General features: G+C 36.1%; 1 protein-coding gene across 2 annotated transcripts in view; it reads right to left on the reverse strand.

Moving 5' to 3' along the window:
- LOC137405671 (serine/threonine-protein kinase PLK4-like) overlaps positions 1 to 27,835 on the reverse strand; it is a 45,260-nt gene that overhangs the window by 5,059 nt on the left and 12,366 nt on the right. Inside the window, exons 8-16 of one of the 2 annotated variants that reach the window (XM_068092010.1) lie at positions 26,367 to 26,533; positions 22,737 to 22,821; positions 22,049 to 22,218; positions 9,144 to 9,265; positions 5,255 to 5,359; positions 4,002 to 4,144; positions 3,615 to 3,858; positions 2,916 to 3,095; positions 1,752 to 1,995 (exon numbers count right to left, since the gene is read on the reverse strand). In XM_068092010.1, coding sequence (XP_067948111.1) covers positions 1,752 to 1,995; positions 2,916 to 3,095; positions 3,615 to 3,858; positions 4,002 to 4,144; positions 5,255 to 5,359; positions 9,144 to 9,265; positions 22,049 to 22,218; positions 22,737 to 22,821; positions 26,367 to 26,533 — 1,460 coding nt within the window. The remainder of the gene's footprint in view (positions 1 to 1,751; positions 1,996 to 2,915; positions 3,096 to 3,614; positions 3,859 to 4,001; positions 4,145 to 5,254; positions 5,360 to 9,143; positions 9,266 to 22,048; positions 22,219 to 22,736; positions 22,822 to 26,366; positions 26,534 to 27,835) is intronic. The other variant, XR_010979792.1, reaches the window with a different exon arrangement.

Genomic DNA, 27,835 nt, shown 5'->3' on the forward strand with positions numbered 1-27,835 from the left:
AACTCATCATTGGCAGCTATCTAAAAAAGCCAAGAAATGAGTATTTTTACTAAAAGTTTAGTTGAGGGCCAACTGTTAACTTTAAGCAAGAAATGAATTTAAGACAAAAAATGTTCCTGCGTTCCTTTAAAAGGGTCAGGGTTTCAAAAACCTCAATAAGTCAGCAGTGACAGCAATTAAAAAAAAGATATAAACAGAATCAAATTATTGATTTAGATTGTTGGTTTTGAAATGATTGCGACTTTAAGCAAGCGACCCAACTGACATAACAAATGTTTTTAATATCATTCTGTGCTCTTGTTGCGGAATAGTAAAAATCACAAAAGCAGCGATTCAAAAAACAAAAACATGTTACATCAATTTAACCAATTAGCTGTGTAGGGGTAATGTTATGCAAGAAATCAAAGGCTGAGCATAGATATATGTTTCCATCTGTACTTCAGACGAATAGACAGAGCTGTGAATTCAACAGCAACTAAGAAAATAGTCAAAAAAACAATAAATTTATATGAGGTAAGAAATTTTGCGCAAAAATTTATCTATGACTTCAAATATCTAGCAAAACTAAAATTTTAAACTTGGGATGTGCTGTGCTTATAATATTTCAACACATTTGCTAAAAGCAACATTGAAAAGCAGTCACAGCAGAAATCCCTGCCGAATTTTGAAATATTGCTGTATTATTTAATACTGCTTGTAGAGACAGATGACTCGAAAGAAATTTATGTTCTTTGGTAAACCATAGATGAAGAAATAAGGGTGACAACCATACATTAATTACACCGCAAGTAACATTTGTTTTTGTGATGCATATGGGGCTATTTCAAACCAAGTCCTACAAAGGTCTGGTATAAAACAATTGTTAGCCAAACTGATTGACTGATGTGTTTTTAACTGACCTACGTCACTGCGCTTGCGCAAGTGTGCCATCTCACTACTCATTATTCTAAGGAGAAATAACTCGTGATTAAAGTTGTCTGCTCTTGAAGCATCTTCACAAAGGTGTAGAGTAATAGACTGCTACGCCTCATTAAAGAGGCGGTACATAAGAAACTCACAAACGTTTATAAGTAATAGCATTTTAGATTTCAATTTAAAACCAAAACTAAATCTGAATTGCCTACCTTGGTTTGCCTCATATAAATTGTAAGTTCGAGGTTGCCGACAATGTTTTTCCAACTGATGATGTAATCAACAGATAAACTCACATAGAGAATGGTTGGACTGTTTGCATTCCTTTCGAAGATTTTGCTTGTTTCGCTTTTATAAAATATTCCATGGTAATAAAATAAAGATTTCGATATTTAGTCATCGATCAATGAACGTTATGAATGAACGTTAATGAACGTTATATACTCATTACAAGATGTCTGCTGAAAAAATGAGCAAACACCAATCCTTTTTCTTTGAGAAATTTTGTAGAAAATTTATTTTTCAAGTTATTGAAATTTATGTTATAAAATGATAAAGACTTGATTCAAGCAATTAACGTAAAATGGTTCTCCACTATAAATTATAGCTTGTCTAACTTCAACATGTACAACAATTATATGTGCAACAAAACTACTTGACATTCCCGCACTCGTAAAACGAAATCCGTTCATGAAAAAATAAGAAGCAAATATTTAGCGCAGATAAACAGGGAAGAGGAAACTGGGAGACTCTGTTATCCACAGAGCACTCGATAACAGCTTCTTCAAACAAACACCTCTAAGATTGTGCTATTATATACCCATGAATGCAATGAATACCTTTTAAATAATTGCGCTGGAGAGCATCACAACTATTATATACAGGGTCAACCATTGCTATCTTCCTATGCCAATTTTCCTTGTCCTCTTGTTCATTGCTGTATGCCTGACTGCTATGCTCTAAGCTAGAGAGCCTGCTGCCGCTAGACGCTGCCCTAAGGCATTTTTTAGTGGAAACTTGCGTCGTGGCTTGAGGGGCTGATGGATAAATCCTGCTTAAGGTGGATCCACTGAAGGAACCGATCTGCAAAAATAGAAGACAGAAACTCATAAGGTGTGTTGGGTTCTCAATATAAAGTCTCACACCCCTGAAGAACGCATACACAATGACTGTAGGCAAAGGCGGTCCGCAGTAAGCTAACTTGCGAAATACGTGTCTTTGAATGCTGATGCCTCTATATAACTGATATATATTTGCTAGAAAATTTATTTTCGGTAAAATTTATATGCTATTTTTTTTAGAAAAAAACTATAAATTTACATAATAATTGTACAACTAATTGTATTACTATGTTTTGCTGAAATAAAAGGCTAAAAATTTACCTTGTTAATGATAAAAAGAGATGAATATAAAACCACAACGTCTTACATTTTATTTTATTTTTCTTTCTAACAGCATCTTGGAAGGCATCTGTTGAAATTCTTTTAAATTTACATGTAAGAACATGTTAGGTTCATGAAAAACCAAACAAAAGCAATTTAATTAGCGAAAGAATTATTTGAAATGTTAAATTAAATGCAGCGAGTGATTCTTAACAACCCAATAATGGCAGACTTCCGAGTTTATCTTGGCTTCGGCTTGATATAGCTTAGAAGAATAACGTATTTCCACTGGTCAGAAAAAATGTAACTTTATATTTTTTATGACATGTAGTATGATTGTACATTTAACAAAGTCTAACGAAAAGCTTCAAATCAATTTGGTTTAAAATCATCTTGAAGCGAAAATATTTCGCTGCAATAATCAATTCTGTCATCTAGGAGCATAAAGCGCAACAACAATAATTTTCAAGTGTTTTAGCAATGCTCTAACCGCGCATATAAAACTTATGGCAAACATATTAGCAAGAAAAGGTTGAAAGATGCGCATATCACGGGAAGAAAAGGCAGACGACGTAAGTGCATAATAACTGCTGTACACGGAACAGAATCTGGTGCACTCACATTTGATGATGTGATGCTGGGTGGTGAAGGAGAAAGGGGTTTTCCAGATGAAACCTTGTCTCTAGCCTGTGATCTATGAACTGTACGATTTCCAATCACGGCAGGAAAATGAGAGGCAGAAGTGAAGTGGTGATTAGTCGACTCCAAGAGTTGCTCTAGAGAAGTGCAGTGTTTCTGACACTGGAACAGATGATCAGAGGTAAACAAGCACTTGCTTTTGTGTATCAAGACTAAAGCTATTTTCTATATTCTAATTACTGTTGAACTAGGATGTTTTCACCGTTCACATGTAGCGTTTTTTTATAGTACTTAGCAAAGTTTAGCTTGAATCAGGAATTCACAGTTTGTAATATAAAGTAAGTACACCATGCTATGAAACACTAATGTTATTTTGCTTGATAACAGGAAGAATTCTTATGAGCTGTAGTTTTTGCCAATTTTCCGAATACATCAAATTTTTTTTTAGGTAAATAAGCCTACCTGTTTTTCTTGGCCATTTTGAAAATATTGAGCTTTCCCAGAAAAATTGCAACTCTAGTCAGTTTTCAGATGTCAATCGCGCTCAAAACAAGATCTACCAAAACATGTAAATTCAAGCTGCCAATAATACAATACCGGAATTAACTAGTCGTGACTGAAGTTACATAGCCCTAGTTCCACTCCTTGTGCTCTTCCCTGTGTGACACCCTAACAACTCACCGTCTTCACATGTTGCCACATCTCCTCCATTTCTGCAGATAACAGTTTGGACTCGGATTTCGCCTCCATTGTGATGTTCATGCCTGAACTATCAATAACTTGCACCATGCCAGCTGTAATCGTGAATTTGGGACCTTCATAGAAAACCGCTTCAAAATCTTCCCCGGATTCCATGAGCATACATTTAGCACGCTGCGAGAAATACGTAACCTTTGGAGTTCGTCGTTTCAGCAAAGATATGAATCTACAAATATGAATGTTGAAAGTATAAGGATTACGGGATCAAGGTCAGTGCTACTCTAGTCTACTCTCCAGGTGTATAGCAAAACTATGAAGCTTGTACGCTGAAAAAGATTGTTAATGAAAGAGGAATATAATAACACTAACCTGGCTCCGTACTCATACTTCCTCCAGTACTTCCTTGGTAACGAACTATAGGAATATTGGGAGTAGTGAGCAGGAAGAGCGGGTGGAGAGGAGGGGTCTACTGGGACCGGCCCATCCTCCTTCTTAGGTTTATAAACAATAATCTATATCAAATCAAATCTGTTATTACGATTGCTGATATCGCCATTACAAACCCATAAAAATAAATAGTTAGAAAATAATGTTCCAAACAGCTCATTGAATAAGTGATCAGAAGATTATAGAAGTTTCTACAGAGTTGCTTGTAACTGCATTTATACAGAAAAAAAATCAAAATCCTTCAATCAAGAGTAGAAACGACTATAACCCTTTCGCTGCCATCAACGCATTCATGCGTTTTCTATGGTCCACTGCAATAAACGCATTTTTGCGACTTTCCCAGCAATTGCGTGGTAACCTGATTATATTATTCGTTGACAACATGACCTTCGGTCTTTAGGAGTTTTGTTATGAAATTTACAGTGTTGTCCGAATAAGTCTTTATAAAATCAGCCTAAAACAACGAAGCAATTTTAAACTTTTATTTGAGAATTTTTAATCTAAAAACGAAATTTTTTTGTGTGAGTTCATTAACTACCGCGTGCTAGTCAGAAAACAGGTAATTAGTTATGTTTATGACATTATAGCCAATTCAGATTTAGATTTTCGTGATTATACAGATAATTAAAGTAGCAGCACTGTCTCTGATAGTGGTGAAAGTAATAGTTTTGTAAGAGTAAGGAATATTGTGGGGGATCGTTTTAGCTTCGCGTCGAGCGGTGCTTCACATAGCTTTATCATCGCACAAAGTATAGATCCATTGAATTTTTGCATAGCAATGTTGGTTAAAATGTTGGCAAAATAAAATATGTAACAAAAATGTTCTGGATAGAGATTGAACTTGACAAAATACTGTATACATATCGTGAAACAATATCGGCAATTTTCGGTGAAATGGCTGGCACCAGGCCGATAGCCGAATTTGTACATGGTTGGCAGTGAAAGAGTTAAAATAAATCATGTTAACAAATAATTCGGTGTCCTCAAACCTTGGGTTACGACCACCTTAACCCATGAATTTTTTAACATAGAAAGAAAACATGAGCAAATATCTGACTCGTAAAGCCTCTCTGTAATAAGGAATTATCACAGAGAGCACACAACCCCTACTAAGTCAGTAAGAATCAGAGATAGCCAGGTATCTTTCGACAACATGGAGGGTATCTCGCACGTACTTGCTGGCCATCTGAAGAGATCCTAATCACCTCTGAAACAGCAGCACAAGGAGACTTGGACTTGAGGAACTCTATACAAACTGTTCCATCTTCCAGAACACTTAGCTGCAAACAATAAAAAGCTCTATATATGCTGAATTTTTAAAAAAATGATGCACAGAGCCATCAACACAGTAGAAGTTTATTTCAAATAATTCACCCGAAAATCAAGCAGAATGCAGACAAAATTGGGAGTTAAATTTTTTTTCACATATTTACTCTACGACTGCAGGGAGGTACCGCATTGATTGAATTGTTGCTTAAAGCAAATGTACTTGCATAATGCAACAGAATCTGTGTTTATTGTACCTTCTATAGTTCCTGCAGACTATGTTATATTGTGAGCAAAACATTTCGGGAGGCAGTAAAGGTATAGTTGGCCAAATCTATAATTTTTATTAGTATAGATATTCCAGAAACTAAAGGGCGACAAATCCCAATTTAGCTCCTACTCAAATTACTGTTCTTCTTTGTTAAAAGTGGTAAATTACTCTCACCACATCACTTTTAAAAAAGAATTTTATGGACTTGACTCTTTTAAGTCTGGGCCCGAGATAATTTGGAGAATTATTTTCCAACTTTTTCCTAAACCCGAGTAAAAACGACTGCGTTGTTCAACTTTGCTTTTTTAGTACTTCTGGTTTACTTATTACATGGATTATGAAATTTTGCTCGCTTTGCGTGTCACACGTTCGCAGTATAATTCAAGGTGAATGGACTATTCTTTTTTTGAGATATCCTCAAAAGTTCGAAAGCACTTCTAACTAACCGAAAAATAAAAAATGGCTGCCAACAGAACATTAGTATATACTGATTGAAATCGAAGGATAGAAAAATAGAAGCTAAAAAGTTTCTCCTCAGCAACAAGAGCTCTACACTGAAACTGTTTGTTTTTTTCTATTCATAACAAATATACACACTATCAGACTCTGTTTACTGCAATCATTATGTTTCTTCAGTTACCTCTAAAACACCACTACTTTGAAAAAGAGTGTGAAAAAACTACTAACTCTACTTGATTTCTGTTTTTTTTCACTGAGTTCTACATGCATGGAACTTGAGAATGATATTCAGTTTAAAAGGAATTGTACAATCCTAAGTGATTTCAGAGTTAATGGAAAGTTGTTATACGGTCTAGGATCAAGGGACCTGCTTCTGTATACAAGATCAGGCTTCAAAGTATTAACTTGTGCAAAGAAATCAAAAAGACTAGTTCGGAGATGAACGCTAGTCAATGTATACAATATAAATATCCCCAATTGCTCACAGCGGAATAAACCACAAAAGGTGATAACATGACCTAGCTTTGTCTCAACATTTAGCTCAAATTATCAAAGATAGCATACGAAACAGAACAGGGAAGCTAAACTCGGCACTTTGACAGAAAAAGCGAGGACACAAAAGTAGTCAGAACATGGTAACTCCTTTGAAATACTACACGAAGACAAAACAAATATCCATGTTACAGCAAAGGAGAGCAAAGAAACATAAATTCAAGTTTGCAGAACAGGTGAATCATTGAAGAGTGGCAAGCGCGACGTTCTTTGACATTTGAGATGAACAACTGAGTCGAAGAACAGAGCTTACAAATTACTCGCTTGGCCGGAACACAATGTAATATATCATAGATTACGCGTGAAATACGCCCCACGCGGACCTCAAGTTACTCTCAAACTGAGACAATACATAAATACGATGCGACAGACAAAGATACACCAAGGGACAAGGTCTGTCAAAGATATACCAAGGGACAAGGTCTGTTGTAACCAATTGTATGCCATCTGCCTGGCTGATCGATATACAGATGCGCAAGCGTGCCACTACAATAACTTCCATTCAAATGTCTAACACAAACCTCTCTCTGAGAGATAAACCATTTACGATTTACAATATTATTATGTAATTTACAAGCTGGGCAGCCACTTGATCGCCATCTTTAACAACAGCGGATTTACGAACAAGCGCATGGCAACAAAAATTAAACCTTAAATGTTTTATCATTCCAAAAACGCTACATATCTTGAGAGATGAACTGTCAAGCTAAGAATATACGCCACAATTTTATGGAAATTCAGAGCGGCATAGCAGAGGTTAGCCGCCATGTTAGTAAGATTGAGCAGTATGATATGGAGATTAACTATTGAGATGAGATTAAGACATTAACTGCTTCGATTTAAAGATTAGCTGCTGTCGCTGATGTTAGCTATGTTAGGATAACATCTGTAGTGATTGGGAGGTTGACTGATATGCTGAAGGGATTACCTGGAACGCTAGGAGGATTAACTGTTATTTTATGAAGATTCACAGTTGCATAACAAATATTATTTACTATTGTTCAGAGAATAACTACAATACTACAAAAGTGAATAGCCATGTCCTGGAGACTAACAACTATGCTATGTAGATGAACAGCTATGCTATGGTGACTAATAACTAAGTGAAGGAGATTAACTGCTGTGTTGAGGAGATTAACTGCTATGTTAAAGAGATTAACTTCAATGTTAAGGAAATTAACAGCTACATTAAGGAGATTATATTTTATGTTACAAAGATTACCAGCTATGGAATGAAGATTAAGGACCCGCTCTTGCTAAATTCTCCAAATTTCATCTGTGCCAGTAGATTTTGTGACTTTTAAGAAAACTGAAATGTTGCAAAGATATATATGTTAAGCTTATTTAACATTGAGAGCGACTGAGACAGTCACTCTCAATCGAGTAGTCTGCAAAGAAGTGCACCTGCGCACGCATTTAGCTATGAAACTGTAAAGTAAAAAATGATACAATACATGTATTAATATATTTATATTATATGTATTTGTATTATATATTATTGTTATTATTGGTGTATGCAGATTGGCGCAGGCCATTCAGACTTGTATACATTTATGTATTTATTTTCATAAATTTATTTGTAAAGTATGTATTTAGAGTACAGTAATTTATGAATACTTATTAATATCCAGACTGCTATACTAAAGATGGTCGGACTGTATGTTTTACACTTTGAATAAAACTGGCAAATATGTGAAAGCAAAGCTCTGAGAGCAATTTCCATCTGTGCTTGTGATATGGAAAAAGTAACAATGACACAAGCAAAAAACTTCATTTTAATTAATGCCTTTCTTCTTATTGCCAAATTGAAATATATTAGATATTCAAAGAAACTCTGTGCATCCATTTAATTTCATCTTCGAAGAATTTTAATAACAAATCACTAAAATTTATTGAACACGGAATGTTCCACATACTGCAATTCCTGCACAATAATGGAGGAAAAGTAATCACTGAGAGATCAGTATAATCACTAACTACTAAATCACGTTTACAGTTTCGATACGCTTCCCTTCCAGCCCTTGTCTCTGTCTATCAGTGTCTGTTTAGCCAACATTTATCATTCACTTTGATTAAAAAAGCAGCATCTCTTTTATCTTTTGAAAAGTCAACCGCGTATGAGAAAAAGTCGGTGCAGTAAACAGACAAACAAACAAACAAGTAGAATATGATTTATTTTCAAAGATTAAAGTTGGGAAATTAATATGGTGAACATAACTCTGCAATGAATTGTACGAGGTTAGCTTCCCTATTCTGTTCAATGTCTAATAACGAGCTTACAGTATTCTAGTCATATAGAATATCAAGACATGTATTATGATGATGTTTTGGACTGGTTTCAAGCTGAGATTCATCCTTATAAACACTGAAAACCAAACATCAAATTGGGAACGATTTCTATAAAAAGCCATAATGCTTTTGCACAAAATGATTGGGTTAAACCCAATTTTTCAATTCCAACATAATTACACTTCTATTGCCGTAGTAGTTCCTATCGAATGAATGAAACAACTTACAATAGCATTGCGAGTTTTTTGTCGTATAGGCCTAAGTCTAATAGAGTTGAAGGCGGGTACGAGGACACAGTCTGTGCTTTTGGAGGGCTTGATGTCTTGCTCTGCCAGTTTAGAATTCACGCCTACAAATGGAACATTTCATGATGCAAACATTGAAACGTTCCCTCCCATTCGCAACATTTCTAACAAAATGCAGAATGATATTTTTGAATACTTTCCATCCCAGCCACTATAGCCCAAATTATACTTGGTATATTTAATAGTTTATCGTAAGCACACATACAAGGATAATCATATCATACTATATATTGTTACAGTTCTCTGGTTATGCCTTTTTCGACAAGAAACATGACATTGCTCTTCAACATCTTGACCAGATATGAAGCTAAACGCATAGAATGCCTGTTGGAAATAGTATACCTAGTAACTTCCGGACCGGTGACATAAGGGTGTTACCCTATGACACTTATATTTCGCTAGTATTTAGTTTCGTGAGTTGCATACAGAGTAAAATTTCGATGCAACTTAATTTCGCAGCTTTGATGAGTGCGAAGATATAGTGATGTGAAAATAAATGCAGTGGAACAAACATAATTAGATTCCTCAGGTTCGGTTCACCGGTAAGAATTTTTTTTCAATTTGGGACTAGTTTGTAATTGTAAACTGCAGGTAGAATTGTGTGGCCAAGATCGATAATGCAATTTGATCGCTTGCTGCCACTTGTTTCTTGGACTATCAATGAACAAAGCTATTTAATTCCGCGTTTTCGCTCATTCATTATAATAGTTTAGTTTCGCTCATGAAATTTTCGCGAGAGAATGACTCCGCGAAAACGCGAAAGTTAGATGAGGCGAATACATAAGTGTCCTAGGGTAACTATTTTAGAAAAAGTTATACAATAATGAATTTTTACTCTACTTATTGTAATTAACTAGTAAAAATAACATAAAAACGTGATGATATTTTATTAAATGTTTTGAATAATGCTTGGCCAAAGCTTGAGACTACAATCCAACTTCTCTCTGCCAATTACCTCTACTTTAACGCCTGAACCAGAGAGGAGTTGTAATAGAAAATTTCATCCTACATTTTATGAACCCAACTCATGATACAGCTACCTATGTAAGTATTCTCATCAAAATGATGCTATTGCCATGTCAGTGACCTTGACATTTGGTTATCTTCATTACATAGTTATATAGAAAGTTGCTATTTGATCCATTACTTTGTTAAAGCTAAGGTTCACTCAATTCTAGCGTTTCAATAGGTTTCCCTTTTGTTTTTTTGCAATGCAGCAGCATAGTTTTCTAGTAAATTTAGCCTAGCTAAAACACTTGATAGCCATATACATTCTTAATAACTTCTGTGATCGATCTATGCTTAGGTTTGTGTATTCTCCTATATGTTCAACCCCTTTGCTACATCCTGTCTGGGCTGAAAGGGTCATATGAATAAAAAGAATTGTGTATGATTCATAGTAAAGCCATTGTAAAGCTGCCACAATTGTAATGCTGCCACAATTGTAATGCTGCCACAACCGTCTTTAAGCAGAGAACTATTTGGAGTGTTGCTCGACTTAACTCCTACTTCAAAATGATAGTCCCTAAAGTGAGCCGCCATCTTGCTCCCCTTGTGAGAATAGGGAAGTGCTGTCTGGTGATGTTTAATTTAAAACGCACTTATGTCAATGAATGGTGCCATTTTTCCTTGTAATCACAATCAAAAGAATTAATTGGTGGTAACTAAAAAATATGGTTCAAATATCAACGAGCGAGCGTTATTATAAAAGAGCAGTGAATATCGGCCACTAATGCCTAAAATTTATAACTGGCATAGTTCCACTTCCTTCCTACAGCTTGCAAAAATAAATAAGAGGCTCACGTCTTCCAATATCTTTTGAATTCATGGCCCAGCCAGGAATCTATGGTTGGTGTTGTTTTGAGCGAGTAAGTCTTGTTGAAGCCGTTATGTATGACGGTATTAAAAAGGTTAGGTGTGTTGCTAATGAACATGTAGTCTGACTTTACAATATTTGAAGGTAAAACAAAGTCTCACAGAGCAAATGCAAAATAAATTTACTTAGCGAGTCATTATATACACGACTTAAGCTTCCAGTAGCGTGACATGCAATTTGATATTTTAATAAAAATCTGCAATATTCTATGCTTGAAGTTTTTCTACTTGTAAAGTCATTATTTGGCCTTCACTAAAGTAATGACTTTAGCGAAGGAATTGAATGATTGAAGCATTGCATTGAAGTAAACTCCATCAACTGATCAGATATTTATTCATACTTGATTCGCAGGACTACCTTGCATTACCTTGATAACCGTTGTATCGAAGCCTGACAAAGGAAAATTAGAACGCTTTTAAAAATTGTTTTAGGGTTATGCAACCTGATATGGACAGTCACAATCAGCGTATAAATGCCTTTAATGCTGATAAACTGTGTTTTTATATATTTGCTGTCTAAAATACTGAGATCGCATCTCCAACCCGCCTGACCATCTATTACATTCCTAGTTCCCCAGACAATCTACTACGCCTTACACCAGACACCAACACTCTGCCATTTTACATTATAGATCAGAGTTATGCAATAAGAGTTTTTTCTTCCGATAGTCATACTATTATTTATTTTATTTTTGTCCCATCATCTAATTTGCTTTGAACAGCATTGACCAGTGATAATAAATTTCATATTTAATTATTTATCTATTTGCTGATCTCATATGCTAGCATTGTGATTTTTTCATACGCGAGACAAAACTAAATGCCCGCTCCAACTATTTTGTAGCCTTAACGTAACGTTTCAGTAGTGATCAGTTGAAATATTGATAAATGGAGAGTTTTAACTGGTACTTAAAAATCTTTTGTTTGAAGATTTGCAATGTTGTTATTGAAACTAAGTATTTGTCTACATCATGACAGCAAACAGCTAAAACAACATTACCGATTAGCTCATTCGTGACAAGAACGATTACACGAGTAAATCTCCCTACCGCTAACAAAGATTTAGTAGGAGTGTAGAGAAGAAAATGATGCTGCGACTTCTCCTAAAAACAGCATAGCATAACCAAATACTTCAAAATATCTCAACATGGATAGCAACTCTATTGCACCCTTGAAACATTTGCTCCCGATTCATCTTGTCACCTTCTGCACACCTTCTGCCAAATGCACAAAGGTTTTATAATCAGTTGGGAGCCCCAACGGATTATATACAAGAAATTGGAACAGTGCAGATTCAATATAGACCAATATACTTCTGAAGACATCGGCAAACAAACTGAAATGATAAAGGGTACCTTGCTAGAAAATAAATTGCTAGTAAAATTAGCCAATGGGGAGTTTCCTCAAAAATAATTCATCTGGTTTACATACTATTTCACATTCTAAGTTGCCTTCATTTCAGTGAAGGTTGACAACCATGAAATGCTAATAACACATTTACTGCCTTGTTATTATACAAACAAGGTGTATTAATATTATACAACTGCAGATTTAATCTATATATATATTTCTCAAAGTTTGTCGTATGTAGATTTGTGGGATTGATTGTCCGGCTATAGATCTTAAAATATTGGATTAAATATTCTGTACCGAAGAAGATTCAATCTCGGACCCTCCCGTTCACCAGTCTGACGCCTTACCCACTGGACTACAGAAATCAAATTGCTAGCTTGCCAATATAAGTCTTTATGCGAGAGCAGGTGCCTAACTGCTTTGCGTATGACACGGGTCATAGCATAACGTCACGAGAAGCTGTTTGCTCACATTATTAAACTGGCGAATAACGAGCAGCTCTCACTACTTCTAATTGTTTATAAGACAAAAAACTTCTCATGATATGTAGTTTTAAAGTTAGAATGGCAAATGTTGTTATATGTTAAACACAAATCAACTTTCTGTTCAAAGACTTTTCTACTACCCGGGCAACGCCGGGTGGCACAGCTAGTGTATACAAAAGATGTCTATCATAAATGTCCATCATGAATTTCTGTCACAGTTATGAATTAAAGAGATGGAGTTAAGAACGTTGCCTCAGTGACAAATTGGTAAATATATGTCACAGGCATGAATACTACAAGACGAGCAATCAGCTAGCCAGTGTCATACTCTCATTGGTACAGAGAGAGGATAACTTCATAGCACATCAGCAACAATTTATTTCCATGCATCAGCTTCCTGTTTGTACCACAATTGTACAGAAATTGTCCTTTTTGTTTTACGATTCCTAGATGGCCTAATTTGGAAAACATTCTTGTTTGAAATTAAATGATTACCAATAAAATAATACATATATATATATATATATATACATACCAATTTTCGATTGATTAAAACAAATATTTTAACAATTGTAACAGTTTATTAAAACAAGTTGTTCAGCACAAGTTTAAACCCAATAATACTTTACATATCTAGATCTCTAGAAACACGCCCTTAGTTCAATGGTAGAGACTGTCTGGGTCAAAGCCCGAGTGTTTTACATTTCACAACTGCACGGAATTAAATGCAAAGTGAAAGCATGTATGATAATAATCGGTCAATTGAAAATAGGGAATGGTGTCATATATTATGTTTATTATAAAGTTTCTAATGAACTTTTGCAGCTATCCACAAAAATTTTATATTTTGAATCAATTACGTGAAGAAAAGAAAAAAAGTAAATCTTTAAACTTTAATAATGCAATACTAGTAACCTAATTGTGGACTCAGTCAATTCAGGTATTATTATAATTCCTAGACGAGGGTAGGACAGCCTGATGATAAATAAATTTATTGCGTAAAAGCTGAAATTGGTTCAACTCAACACTTAGCCAGCCTAAACAAATACCTGAAAATGTGGAAATTCTTAGTTTTTCAAAGCATCACCCCATCCTCTTTCAAGTCTTGGCACATTACTACCATATAGACAAATGCATAAATCAAGGCATAATTTTGTTTTATGTAAAATAACTAACAATAGCTGCTCATTAGAAGCAACTACCACTAGGAGTTGTTAATCAATATAGGCCTACTACACGAAAAATAAATTTTGCCAAAATCATTTCAATTGGAATTTAAGTCAAAGAATATTCCTTCGAATGATTTTCTCAGTTTAGATCAAAGCAAAAAGTGACAACATTATGTAAATAGGCTATAAACCATAGACAAGTCTCTTCCACTATATAACTCTGATACAGCGAGGGTAGACCGGCTGTTGAACCTATGAAAGTCCAGACAAACCTAAACATAAATAAAGAGATGCATATACGCTATCGACGTTCATTGTTAGGCTTACTTCAGCTGTTGTATTACAAAGAACAGAAACAGATGAGATAAATTTACAGAAAAAGGTTGTTGAGAGATGCGCAACTCCAACAAGGTAATGGAAGCGCATTAGCAACAAGTATCAAAAAGACGTCATTGTTCTAGGCACGCTTTCTGTCTGCACAAGCTCAGGCCATTGTCCTCTCAAACTCTATTATCAGAGAGTTATTTGTGAAGCGAGGAATACCTTTGAGACTCTGGAGTGAGTACATTGTGAGTATTGTGCCTGGAATGAGCCAGCAGGTGTGGCCATCGTCATGAGTGTAGCCAGGTTTTGCAGCCAGAAAGAAATTTTTCAAACCTTTTTAAACTGACTGGATAAATTCTACTACTTTCATCGAACCAAATACTCTACATTTTATTAGATTTGTTTTTAAGATAAGCGAGAAGCTTATATCGCCAGCATGAAAAGTTTGCGATAATCAAAAACTTTTTTGTGACAATCGATGAAATTTTACATATGAAAAAAAGTGTCTTACAACATCAGAACCAACATGCAGATGAGGTGGTTCAGCTCAATTCAAAAGCGATTTACAATTGTTGCAATTGGTTTTTTATAGCAAAGGTAATTTTATGGAAAAACAAAAACAGTCTTGTTTTCGAGCAAAGTTATCGCGTACTATAATGGTTCAAGCATTCAGTGATACAGAGCAACACGCCTACCTGATATTCATAAAGAGCAGAGCATAGTTTTGGACAAGCTGTATTAAAAACAGTGGCATTCTTTAAAAATGCAATTGTTGATCGTAATTTCCCTCTCAAATGTCCTTACAGACCAACTTACATTTTACGGATATCAGATAATGAAAGAGGAAACAATTAACAAAAGCTTTGATAACCTCTATTTGTCATTATCAGTGTAATTACGAATTCAATGAAAATGGCTTTGGGGCAATTATTGTTTGGTAATCTCAAGAAACCCTCTGCGCTTTCGGTAGAAAATCTAGCTACATGTAGATTCAAACTGTCGCAATTCCAAAATGAAATAGATAAGACATTACCAGATAGAGGATATCCTATACAGCAGTCTTCAACCCCATGCATTTGACAGTAACACCTCATGCTGACCGATGCCTGCGAGCAAACTACCAGCGTTCACGGATTTTACTCAATTTTTCGCCCTCCCTATGAGACCAAGACTAAACCATAGAATAATTAGCTCGCTGGTCATCTATACGGCTAATCAATATCGCTCCTTTGTTAGGTCTGTGAACAAGCGTGAGGTCTTTAACTTTCAAATATTTGCCCTAGCTAAATAGACAATTAAAGTTTAGCTTCTATTGGATCGCTCTTTCATCAACAACGATGTGTTCATAAAATATAAGACAAATAATCTCGTTATATCGGACAATTGAACATGTGGAAACAAAATATGCACAAATAATCCCTTTCAACAAAGTTTGTAGAAACGTGAAGAGCTACAACGCAAGGACATACGTCAGAAAAAAATGAAGCGGAGATGGAAGATGCAACTGCGTACTCCGCTCCCGCAATAACTTACTACAATTGCAAATATACACTCATCAACGAAGCATATTTTTTTAAAAATAGCTTCAAATATTTGCTGGACCACCAACAGCTAATATATGAACAACTTTCAGTGTATGAGATTTTAGCAAAAGGAATGTTCCAATAAAACAATAAAAATCAACCCTATTGCAAAACCTACATTTGTCACAAAGGAAAAACAAAACCATATTTGGTTGAAGTTGGAGGTAAGGGTAAAAAGTAGCCTAAAACTGACTACAGGGTTAAACCTATTGCCTGGCAGCGAATGTTAAATCTATTGCCTGACTACAGGGTTAAATCTATTGCCCGACAGCGAGGGTTAAATCTATTGCCTGACAGAGAGGGTTAAATCTTTTGTCTGATAGCAGTTTTTCTAACAGAAGGTACAAACATAATTATGTTAATTGAATAATTGTTAAAATTTGAAAAGACAGACAGGACGATAGAAATTTGCAGCTTGATACTGTTAGGACATACAAGAAAAATGCATAGAATGTACATTGCAGTATTTATTCATGAATTATTATAGCTTATCTAGATGTAGACAAACTTCTGCTAGTATATTCTCACGGGTATTCCAGGAATAAACTAACTTGATTTTCAGGGGTCTAAATCAACTGACAAGAAAGTTCTCTGACATATCTACATTTTCATTGGCTGCGCATTGCTAGTTCTCTAGCGATATGTTAGAGAACCTGTTATGGTCGTCATCGGAGTAGGTTAAAACATTTTCAGACAGCATCATATATAATTAACAAGATTTTAATTAAGCATGTTTAACAATTACACAAAAAAGAGTTTGTCATTTTTAAATACCTACTCGTGCGCAGGCAGCCGTGAAATGTGATCAGCAAAGATTGTATCGATAATAGTTTTTAGCGACAATAATTCTTTGTTGTGTCACTTTCCATATGATAGTCCCTACTAATTAGTAACAGGTGTAATTGAACCGAGATATAACAGGACTAATCATGCACTTTTCTGACCATGGGCTCACCAAAACTACAATCAAAAGTTGTCATTAGGTATGATAAGACTGACATGATGCGCATCAATAATCCAGTGCATTGTATTTGTTTCCAAAGAGAGTACAATTAATCCATTCAACAATATGAAACAGTCGATATTAACATAAACCTAACTGGACACACCAATACTGCCCATGTCTGACAAAACACTGTATCTGATAAATTGCAAACTTTCGGTAAATGAGCAAAACGTGTTTAGCATCAGCCGCGGCCTACGGTTGCTCGAGCCTAGTAAAGTTATATACCATTCTATCCAGAAGAGTGCACTCTACTCACTGAGAATTTTTAAAATTTTGTCCAAACTCTTTTCTTGCAAAAAGATAATGATAAAGTGTTTTGCCCGACAATCACTAATTGCTGTACTTTATCCCCATTGTTTGACATAACAATGCATCACTCTGATGCAGTGTTTCTCCAGACAATTAGCTATTTATTAGATGATGAACATAACTGACACAACACTTTATATTTACATTTAATGGTTTGATGCAGCTTACTACAGACCAAATTCATGTACAACTATTTATTTTCAACAATTACGATGTAATATGAAATGACTTGTAATAAAAATAATAATAAAACACAAAAATAACTTGCAATTTTTGTTCTGCAGTTTGTCGTACAATGTGGTACAAAATCTAGTTTGTCATGCGACGTTGTGCACTTTTTTAAACTATGTTTTCAACAATCATCTAATGCATGTAGATCAGGGTGTGTCAGCAATTAGTCATCCCGTGAGATAAGATCGGGTACATCTGAAGCATTAAGGTTGGACCAAAATCTATGTCAATTCGTTGGCATCAGTAGGCAGAGTTTTGCAACAATGTCAGTTTTCTTCTCAGCAGTAATGCACTTGGCCTCTCTCTCATCATTAGTGGTTCGTCAGTTAGACTGTGCTTTTTTTCAAGAAATCCAACTCTTGAAACTGAGATCGATCGTGCGATTTCTTGAGCCAAACTGATGAGCTGTTCTTTTGAAACTGAATCACTCTGCATTCAGCTAGGCGGGGGCAATCTTTACTTGACTTTGTCCTCCGACAAAGCAACGAAAATCTTCATTGACAGGAACCAGCACTGATATTTTCGAAACCCTGCTCGCACCCTCTATAAAGTCATTAAAGTCGTATACATTTTTCACTGCCTTCATTTCTCTTTCTACACCAGCATGCACTGTTTCTGCTGACATGAAGATGTGCCCAGCCTCAAGGTACTTGAAGGTGACTGTGTCAGCTTGCGTCTTTCCAGAATTCATAAGAATTACCATCGCAGTTATTAAATTCCAATTTTTGTTTTGCGCAGCACAATTGTCCATAAAATGAACAATAGAATCATAATCCCCATGTGATTGAAGGTAGAGCGATATGCAAGGATTGTATGACTGTATATGTGATTTTATGCGCTCAACATCGCTATCAGTCAAAGCATGGTGAGGAGTGGTCTTGCCTCGCTTGTCAGGTGTTGGGGCCAACAGGTATGGATTTGATTTTGGGAGCTCTTGTATGACAGAGCTGGATGTAGGATAACCGAAAGTAGCTAAGAAAAAAGCTTTGCAAACTTGGACTTTACTTCCATTGTCGGCAATTAGGTTGTACTTCACATACCAAGATCTGGAGGTACTTGAACAGTTTGTAGGTTGACGATCTAGCAAGCTCCACAACACTCCTTTTCGGTCATTCTAACATTTTGAGACACCACTTTGGGCTGTATCACTCAAAGATCGTTTGTGGTTTACAGATATATTTGAATATACCATGTTCATGAAGCTGTGTAGTTGACTACTCGAGCCACATTTACCAGCTGACGTGGTAGAGGAAAACATAAAATATTAGTATTGCGTGTTTCTAACAAGCTTCAAATTGACACCTGAAAATCTCTTCATCACCAGAATTGGTCTGTGGAATCTTGTATCGAACCAGTACGGGTAATCTTATTAGTCCCTAACATGATAGTTCTAACTGAAAGCAGTTAACACAATCATAGTGAGTGCGTTAAGATGCATTGTTTTGTCAGACATAACGTCTTGACGCAACAGTGATGCATTGTTTCACCAGGGTTGAAGCTACCCTAATGAATGATTTTTGAGCCAAAATATTTTAGGGCAAGAGAGGGAACAGTATTTAGATGTGAAATATGTAAAAAAGTGAAAATTGAAAATTTTTGAGATACAGTGTTTTGCCAGACATGGGCAGAATACAACCTAATCAAATCTATATGTGTAACCTAACCTGATGCACTATTATAATCAATCAATCAATTAGTCAATATACTTAGGTTTCATGAGCAGGAATTATTGACTTAATGTTGATAATTTTTTTATTGATTGATGTTCGCATTTGTTTTCATTTGCAATGTATTATCTAAACGGTTCTATAAGCCAGTTTGTCTCCACTACCAGAATACACACTTACCACTGCTACACAAGCTTATGGGTGTCTCCACTACCGAAGGCTACACACTTACCACTCCTACGTAAGCTTATGGGTGTCTCCATTGCCAAAGGCTACACACTTACCACTCCTACACAAGCTTATGGGTGTCTCCACTACCAAAGGCTACACACTTACCACTCCTACACAAGCTTATGAGTGTCTCCACTGCCAAAGGATACACACTTACCACTCCTACACAAGCTTATGGGTGTCTCCACTGCCAAAGGCTACACACTTACCACTCCTACACAAGCTTATGGGTGTCTCCGCTACCAAAGGCTACACACTTACCACTTCTACGTAAGCTTATGAGTGTCTCCACTACCAAAGAATATACACTTACCACTCCTACACAAGCTTATGGGTGTCTCCACTACCAAAGGCTACACACTTACCACTCCTACGTAAGCTTATGGGTGTCTCCATTGCCAAAGGCTACACACTTACCACTCCTACACAAGCTTATGGGTGTCTCCGCTACCAAAGGCTACACACTTACCACTCCTACGTAAGCTTATGGGTGTCTCCACTGCCAAAGGCTACACACTTACCACTCCTACACCAGCTTATGGGTGTCTCCACTACCAAAGGCTACACACTTACCACTCCTACGTAAGCTTATGGGTGTCTCCACTGCCAAAGGCTACACACTTACCACTTCTACGTAAGCTTATGGGTGTCTCCACTACCAAAGAATATACACTTACCACTTCTACGTAAGCTTATGGGTGTCTCCACTGCCAAAGGATACACACTTACCACTCCTAAACAAGCTTATGGGTGTCTCCATTGCCAAAGGCTACACACTTACCACTCCTACACAAGCTTATGGGTGTCTCCGCTACCAAAGGCTACACACTTACCACTCCTATGTAAGCTTATGGGTGTCTCCACTGCCAAAGGCTACACACTTACCACTCCTACACAAGCTTATGGGTGTCTCCACTACCAAAGGCTACACACTTACCACTTCTACGTAAGCTTATGGGTGTCTCCACTGCCAAAGGCTACACACTTACCACTCCTACATAAGCTTATTGGTGTCTCCACTACCAGAATACACACTTACCACTCCTACACAAGCTTATGAGTGTCTCCACTACCAAAGAATATACACTTACCACTCCTACGTAAGCTTATGGGTGTCTCCACTGCCAAAGGATACACACTTACCACTCCTACACAAGCTTATGGGTGTGGTCTCTGAAAACTGAGGTCAATAACTCTGTACAGAACCTAGTTTTTAGTGATAAGATTTTATTACAACTAGAGCATTGGAATAAATCTCCTTCTATGCAAAATTACCTTTAGATAGTAACATTTTCATACAAAATCTTTTTTTCGACACAACCTTAAAAACTACTACTACAAATCCAGCTTTGTTGTGCTCAGTTGTGCGACAGTGGTCCTAGGTTTTAGCTGGCATGTAAAATGTGAGAAATATAGAGCTACAGTACTCGGAGTCCGCAATGTAGAATGTGTCTTATCAATTTACTTTAAGTTGAAATTTCTCACACATATTGTAGAAATCAAGATCTGCTCTTTTATTATCTCCCTGTTGTTATCGCTGTTGTTTATGAACGGATCGAGAGAGGTTAATAACCTCTGACAAATCCTGTAGAAAAATAATATTACAATAACACTGATTTAAAGGAAACCTGCAATTTTATGAGTTTTTAATATATGCTAATATTATCCTCTCAACATGTAATCTAGTACAATATATTGGAAAAGCTGATAATGATATTCATGAACAGCAAATAAATAATGTAAAACGGCCTGTCAAACAGCGCTCATGACAGATTAATGGAAGCCTTTGCATTAAATTGACAATCGATATATATATTTCTCAAAGTATGTGTGTATGTGCATCTGTCATTCCGGCTATAGCGCACACTGATTATTTTACCGATGCGGCCACGCGTTATGATGCCCCTGTTAAGAAATATTTTTCACATGGTTCGATTACTATATCTGAGGTCAATGCCAATTCTTCTTGCGCGGACAATTAAATTGTCTCCGTACCGTTGTATTCAAAGTTATGATGGATAGCTTCTGGTGAACAGTAACTTTCTTTATGCACACACACTTCTATGCAAACATAGTTATTATTAATTCTACATGTTCAGAATTTTTATTTTGTTTTCTCAGTTCGTATTAATTGTATCATTACTGAATCATCTTTTATTGTAATCGTAGCAGGTCTGATTTAAATTAGCTATTACTAAACCTTTTTAAAATCGTTTTACTTTTTTAATTTATTTGACCTGCATGAAACATTTTCCTCATGATGTGAAGTTTAAAAGTTGTTTGACAAAGTTTAAAAACCTTTACAGTTGTTTTTATTTTTTTCTCTTAATTTATTTCAATTACACAAAACACTTTTCTTATGATATGTAGTTTGAAAGTTTGAATGGCAAATGTTGTTATATGTTATATACAAATCAATTTTCTAACCAAAGACTTTTTTATTACCCAGGCAACGACGGGTAGCACAGCTAGTTTAATTTATATTCGTGCTAACTGAACAATGGAACGATGAGATAGGGCAAAACTGAGATGTTTTATTGGATTTATAGCTAACAGTGAATGACTGATGATTGAATTTGATTTCACTAGCTCACCTGACTGATTTGACTCTGCAAACTGACAGGGAGGAGGAATACAGGAGTCACCGGTGACAGCAGCTACATGTGCTTTCAACAGCATTGAATTCATACTAGTCTCCTTGGTTTCTTCATAGTTACTTTTTGCGCTCCAGCTTGTCTCTCTACTTCCCATGGCAGATCTTTGGCTAAAAACAAAAACTATTGTCGCACCTCGACCTCTCCAAAACAGCCATAAAAATTGTTAGGCTATAACTTTGCCAAGTCACCAAAGTTACCATTGTTTGAGACGGTTCGACTACGACTATACACATTCTGACAAAACGCGCTACCCATGCAGAAAAAACTAATAAGGTCGAAATAGTTGAATCCTAAGAATATACACGGATAGGTGAAGGTCAGCGGTTCACCGCTTAACTCAGTTCTCGAACTTAAATTTTTCTTTTTACAGTTGGCAGGCTTTTACCATTAACACAAGCAAAAACATAACAGATCCGTCAACCTATTCATCAATGTAACACACCATTTACTAAGTAAGTGGATGTATATGTTACGTATTGTCTATGTCTATGAAATTATCAGCGCCAATTCTACAGATAATATCTGATTTGTACTAAATAATAAATAAAACAAAGAAAATCAACACAACACTGGCATACTCTTAGCGATTTGTGATTACAACTAGCCCAACTCAAGTATTACATACTCGCTCTCTTGCTTTGGAAGGAAGGAATGCCTGTCTGCATCTTCTAGGTTAGTCGTGGCATAGCTATATTGCCCTGGTACGTATGCTGCAACAGTATTAGAACCACAGCTGACGTTTTCTGAAGTAAAAAGAGCACATAAAAAGAGTGTTTAGGCAAGTTTCAATAGTTAACTCTGAATGATACTAAACATGAAGATCTAGTAAAACAGAATACTGTATGTTCCATGGAATGCTGAAGGAATAGTGGTTATACACCACTAAGGCTAAGAACACAGACAGGATTAAAACCATATGTATACACGTACATATATACACTAGCGGAACGCCAGGCGTTGTATGGGTATTAAAAATCAGCTTAGAAACAATAAGAGGTAATGTAGTTGCCTGCCAGCTGCTATTAGCCTGGCACATTGCCTATAGATAATTTGATTAAGCTTATTAATAAGAGCTAACTACTTGCTCTCACGCGTGCATAAAATTACGCTACTCCATGAACTCCCGCTCTCCATGACGTTGCCTAATAACGGAGAGTGGTAGCGTATTTGCACCTATATAATGACACTAATCGCCCATTAATCCAACAAGCTCGTGTGGCTTAATTGGTAAGGGATTGGACTTAGAATTGGACTGTAAACGGGAGAATCTGAGATCAAATCTTCTGCGATACGAATTCTTTATTCTAAGATTACAGTGATTTTAAGAATCACAGAAAACACCAACACTGAGGTCTACAATAGTGCTGGGCACAGGTAGTAATACTCGTTGAACTCGTGGGCTTATCTTCTCTCGAGTATCGGGTAATAGAGATTTCGGGTATTCCGGTCCTTTGGGTTTTGACTTTCAAGTTCGGGTTTTGGTACACGGATCCGTCGGGTAGTGTTAACAAAAACTCGGTCTATTGCATCCTGCGCTCTTAGTCTGGGACCACAGGGCATCTCTGCGTCATTTTTGCTAAGGAGGCACGACAATGGAGTTTAACGAGTCTTTAATTTAATAGATAGAATAAAATATATCATACCTTATTTACTATGCCTACTAGAAATATTGTAGTCAAGCAGTGATTATTTGCCATTAAAAGGTGAGAAGAAATACTTACATCACAGTTTATTTGCGCAATTAGCCAAATCGGCTTCGTAAACAAATCTATGCCATTTTTAATACGGCGCGTGTTCGCTATCACCGATAACACATAGATCCTTAGTCTGTTTCCGCTATCGCCTTGTTAGAAACAGCTATCAGCGTTGAAAGTAGCAGTGAAAATTTAATAACTCTGTTTAAATTGATTACCACAGCTAGCTATGATGGATTACATAATTCATTATAACCAAGTTTTACTAAGCCAACAAGCCTTACTAACGGAAAAAGCCGATAATGCAAAGTTTTTTATGATATTTGGAGCACAGTCTACAAAAAGTCAGAGGTACATAGAACATGCTTAAGTATTAAGCTACCATAGACCCTATCTTCTGCCACCTGTTGACACGAAAATGCCCTGTAGCCCCAGACTATCTTGACTGTTTAACAATCCACCTGTTAACGCTGCGAGTACGAATGTCAGTCAATAAAAACTGTGAAAAATGATAAATAAATTGAAAAGAAATATAATTGCTTTGTAAATTTGAAGATATATCTGTTTAGAAAATTTAAACATAAAATCCATATCAATAAACCCGATACCCGAAAAACCCGTAGGCAAAGAAATACCCGAGCCTAGCACTACTAGCTACCCGACACTCGAAAAACCCGAACAGAAGGGGGCGGGTCTAAACCCGTTGACCAAGAAGTACTCGTGCCCAGCACTAGTCTATATATGTACGTATGTGTGTATGAATGTATACATATATATAATATTATATGACAATTTTATTACCAAAATTTTCATATTGCAAAACAATAATCATCTGGTAATTATTGCTTTGCGATATGAAACTACTGGTAGCAAAACTGTTTAAACATGACTTAAACTTTCATTTTATCTAATTTTTCATAGATCTATTTTAATATCGAGCACTTCCATGCAAGAGACAGTAAATACGACATCTATAGTATAAATATATAAATATTATGGTATATATTATCACATATACCATATATATAAACTTTTGATTGATTAAAACAAATATTGTTTAACAGTTTACTAAAATAAGTTGTTCAGCACTTTGCACAAGTTTATAACAAATAATATTTCACATAACTAGATAAGACAACTAGTGGTGATTGCCAAACAATTTGTTTCAGCCATGTTGAATATATCCTACATTTAGGACCATTTTGTTTCAGCCATGTTGAATATATCCTACATTTATGACCATTTTGTTTCAGCCATGTTGAATATATCCAACATTTAGGACCATTTTGTTTCAGCCATGTTGAATATATCCTACATTTAGGACCATTTTGTTTCAGCCATGTTGAATATATCCTACATTTATGACCATTTTGTTTCAGCCATGTTGAATATATCCTACATTTAGGACCATTTTGTTTCAGCCATGTTGAATATATCCTACATTTAGGACCATTTTGTTTCAGCCATGTTGAATATATCCTACATTTATGACCATTTTGTTTCAGCCATGTTGAATATATCCTACATTTAGGACCATTTTGTTTCAGCCATGTTGAATATATCCTACATTTATGACCATTTTGTTTCAGCCATGTTGAATATATCCTACATTTAGGACCATTTTGTTTCAGCCATGTTGAATATATCCTACATTTAGCTTATATAATCTTGCTATCTGTCATTCATAGCCAAGCTCTCTGCCAACAGCTGTTAACTATGATCACCAAATGCTTTCTAGTAGTTAAAGCTGGAGAGAAAGCCTAAGATACTTGCAGAACTCCGTAACCTCCTACGGGAAAAGGTCGTGTGTAAAAGAGAGAGATTGATTTGAGGACATGAATAGAAGAACTTAAACCAGAGATGAGCCAATCAAGAAGATAAACTACACTTGATGGTCACAATTAAAGACTGGTACACACTGTATCACAGTACGTTGGGATTGCCCTTTCAAAAATTATTCGTAGACTGAGCACCGTAGATCGATGGCTTCACCGAAGTAACACAGATATGCCGGGGAATACTGCAGCTGTCAAACTTTCCTAATATGCCACTGTGAATCCGCGACAGTTTGCGCATCAATTTGGCAATGGTGATTGGTTGCTGCAGAGTGCGAGGTCTATATTTCTCTTCATGATATTTACTGTGGGACTTGTATTTCATCGCTCCAACAACCGGATTGTAAAATGACAATTCTATGCCAGAGGCTATTCGCTGATGTAAATATGGATTGGTTTATGATAGTATGAACAATGTTACTACAGATGGTCAAAGATATAGTGTGGGGTTACTTGCAATATACTATGATACAGTGTAGTAGTCTTTAGGAATGAACCAATGACCTGCAGGATAACAAGCAAAATGGCAACAATTAAAATATCCTGTGAAGCTATCCAACCCACAAAAACCTACTAAATTTCGACTAAATCAATTCAGGGGTACAAAATCTCTGTATGCTGTACTAACAAAATCATGTTACATTAGGTTAAACCAATAAACTGAATAAATGTACATACATGTAGCTGGATTTTACCATAGCAACATGTACATGCACAAATACTAACTGGAGCTGCTGTGGTAGGATCTTCGCCTACGAATGTTTTTCTGCTCGATGGAGTTCTCTCTCATATCCTGCTGTGATTGGCTTGTTGCAAAATTCTGGAAGCAGCTGGCAACGGTTGAAAGATTATTGATGGACCTGCCACCAACTCCGGAGTCATTCGCAGAGTAGCTACATGTATAAAAGAAAGAGTCAACAACTCCTCTGTTGATCGTAAATTATCATAGCTACCAATGTAAGCTACAATTTACGTTTATGAAAGCATACATTGATAGCTATGACAATTTACGATTAACATAGCTACAACTCCCTCAGTTACTGCTAGCTACCAATATAAGGGAGAGTCAACAACTCCCTCTGTTCCACTAAATTTTTAAACTACCAATACAAGGGAAAGAGTAAACAACTCCCTGTTCCTGCTGGCTATCAATATAAGGGCGAGTCAACAACTCCCGCTGTTACTGCTGAATTATCTTCAACCAAAAGCATATAGATAAAAATAAAAATTGAGAAACAAATTCCCCAATGAAGAATCAACAGATAACCCATACGGAAGTTATTAAAGGTTGACTTGCAACAAAATTCACATTACAGTTATTTGGTATCAAAAGGTTCACCATGTCTTACTCTGTTGTGTTATAAGTGCAAAATATGTAGAAATGTGATTACAAGCTCTGAAAAGCTCAAAACCGAACAGTTAATCACCGCCATCACGAAAACGTCGTAGGTTGGAATCAATTTATTTTGATGGCGTACACAAACATTGTGGTTATTGTTTTGACACATGCTGTTATCCCGTGAAATTAAAGACCACTAAAAGGCTCAATATAAAACATCTCGTAGCTCTAGTTTATGACAAACACTTTGGGTTCTACCGGAAAGCCCGTATCAAATATAGATGCTCGCTACTCTACAGTTTCGTTTCAGCCTGGTCTAATCATCTAGTCATAATCTGATCATGTGACCCATACTTCCGGCCAAATGGGGCGAACAATTTCCGCAACTTTTTTCGACTATCACAGGTGACCAACAGGCTCATCATGTTTATCAGAGGATGATATGCACTCCTTCGAGTTAAGATTAAAAAATTAAACGAATTATTGCAGTAGGTTTTGAGATATTAGTGATCAAATGACAGCTTTACAATGATGATGAAATAGACGCGTAAGGACAATTGACATGGTTTTATTGAATGAGTGAAGTATATTTGTGAAAATATTTCGACGAATGAGGTTGCATGAAATTGTAAACAGAAGCCACCGTGTTCAACTGCGTCCCATTTGAGCCGTTTTGGAAAAGGATTCCAATCTACGGCTTTTTCAGAATGGCAGCGATTAACTGTGCGTTGTTGAGATTTTAAGAGCTTATAATCACATTTCCATAATTTTACAACTATAACACAACAGAGTAAGGCATGGTGAATCTTTTGATACCAAATAACTGTAGAGTGAATTTTGTTGCAAGTCAACCTCT

The sequence above is a fragment of the Watersipora subatra genome, chromosome 10 (assembly GCF_963576615.1).
Source record: "Watersipora subatra chromosome 10, tzWatSuba1.1, whole genome shotgun sequence".
In the NCBI taxonomy this organism is placed as follows: Eukaryota; Metazoa; Bryozoa; class Gymnolaemata; order Cheilostomatida; family Watersiporidae; genus Watersipora; species Watersipora subatra.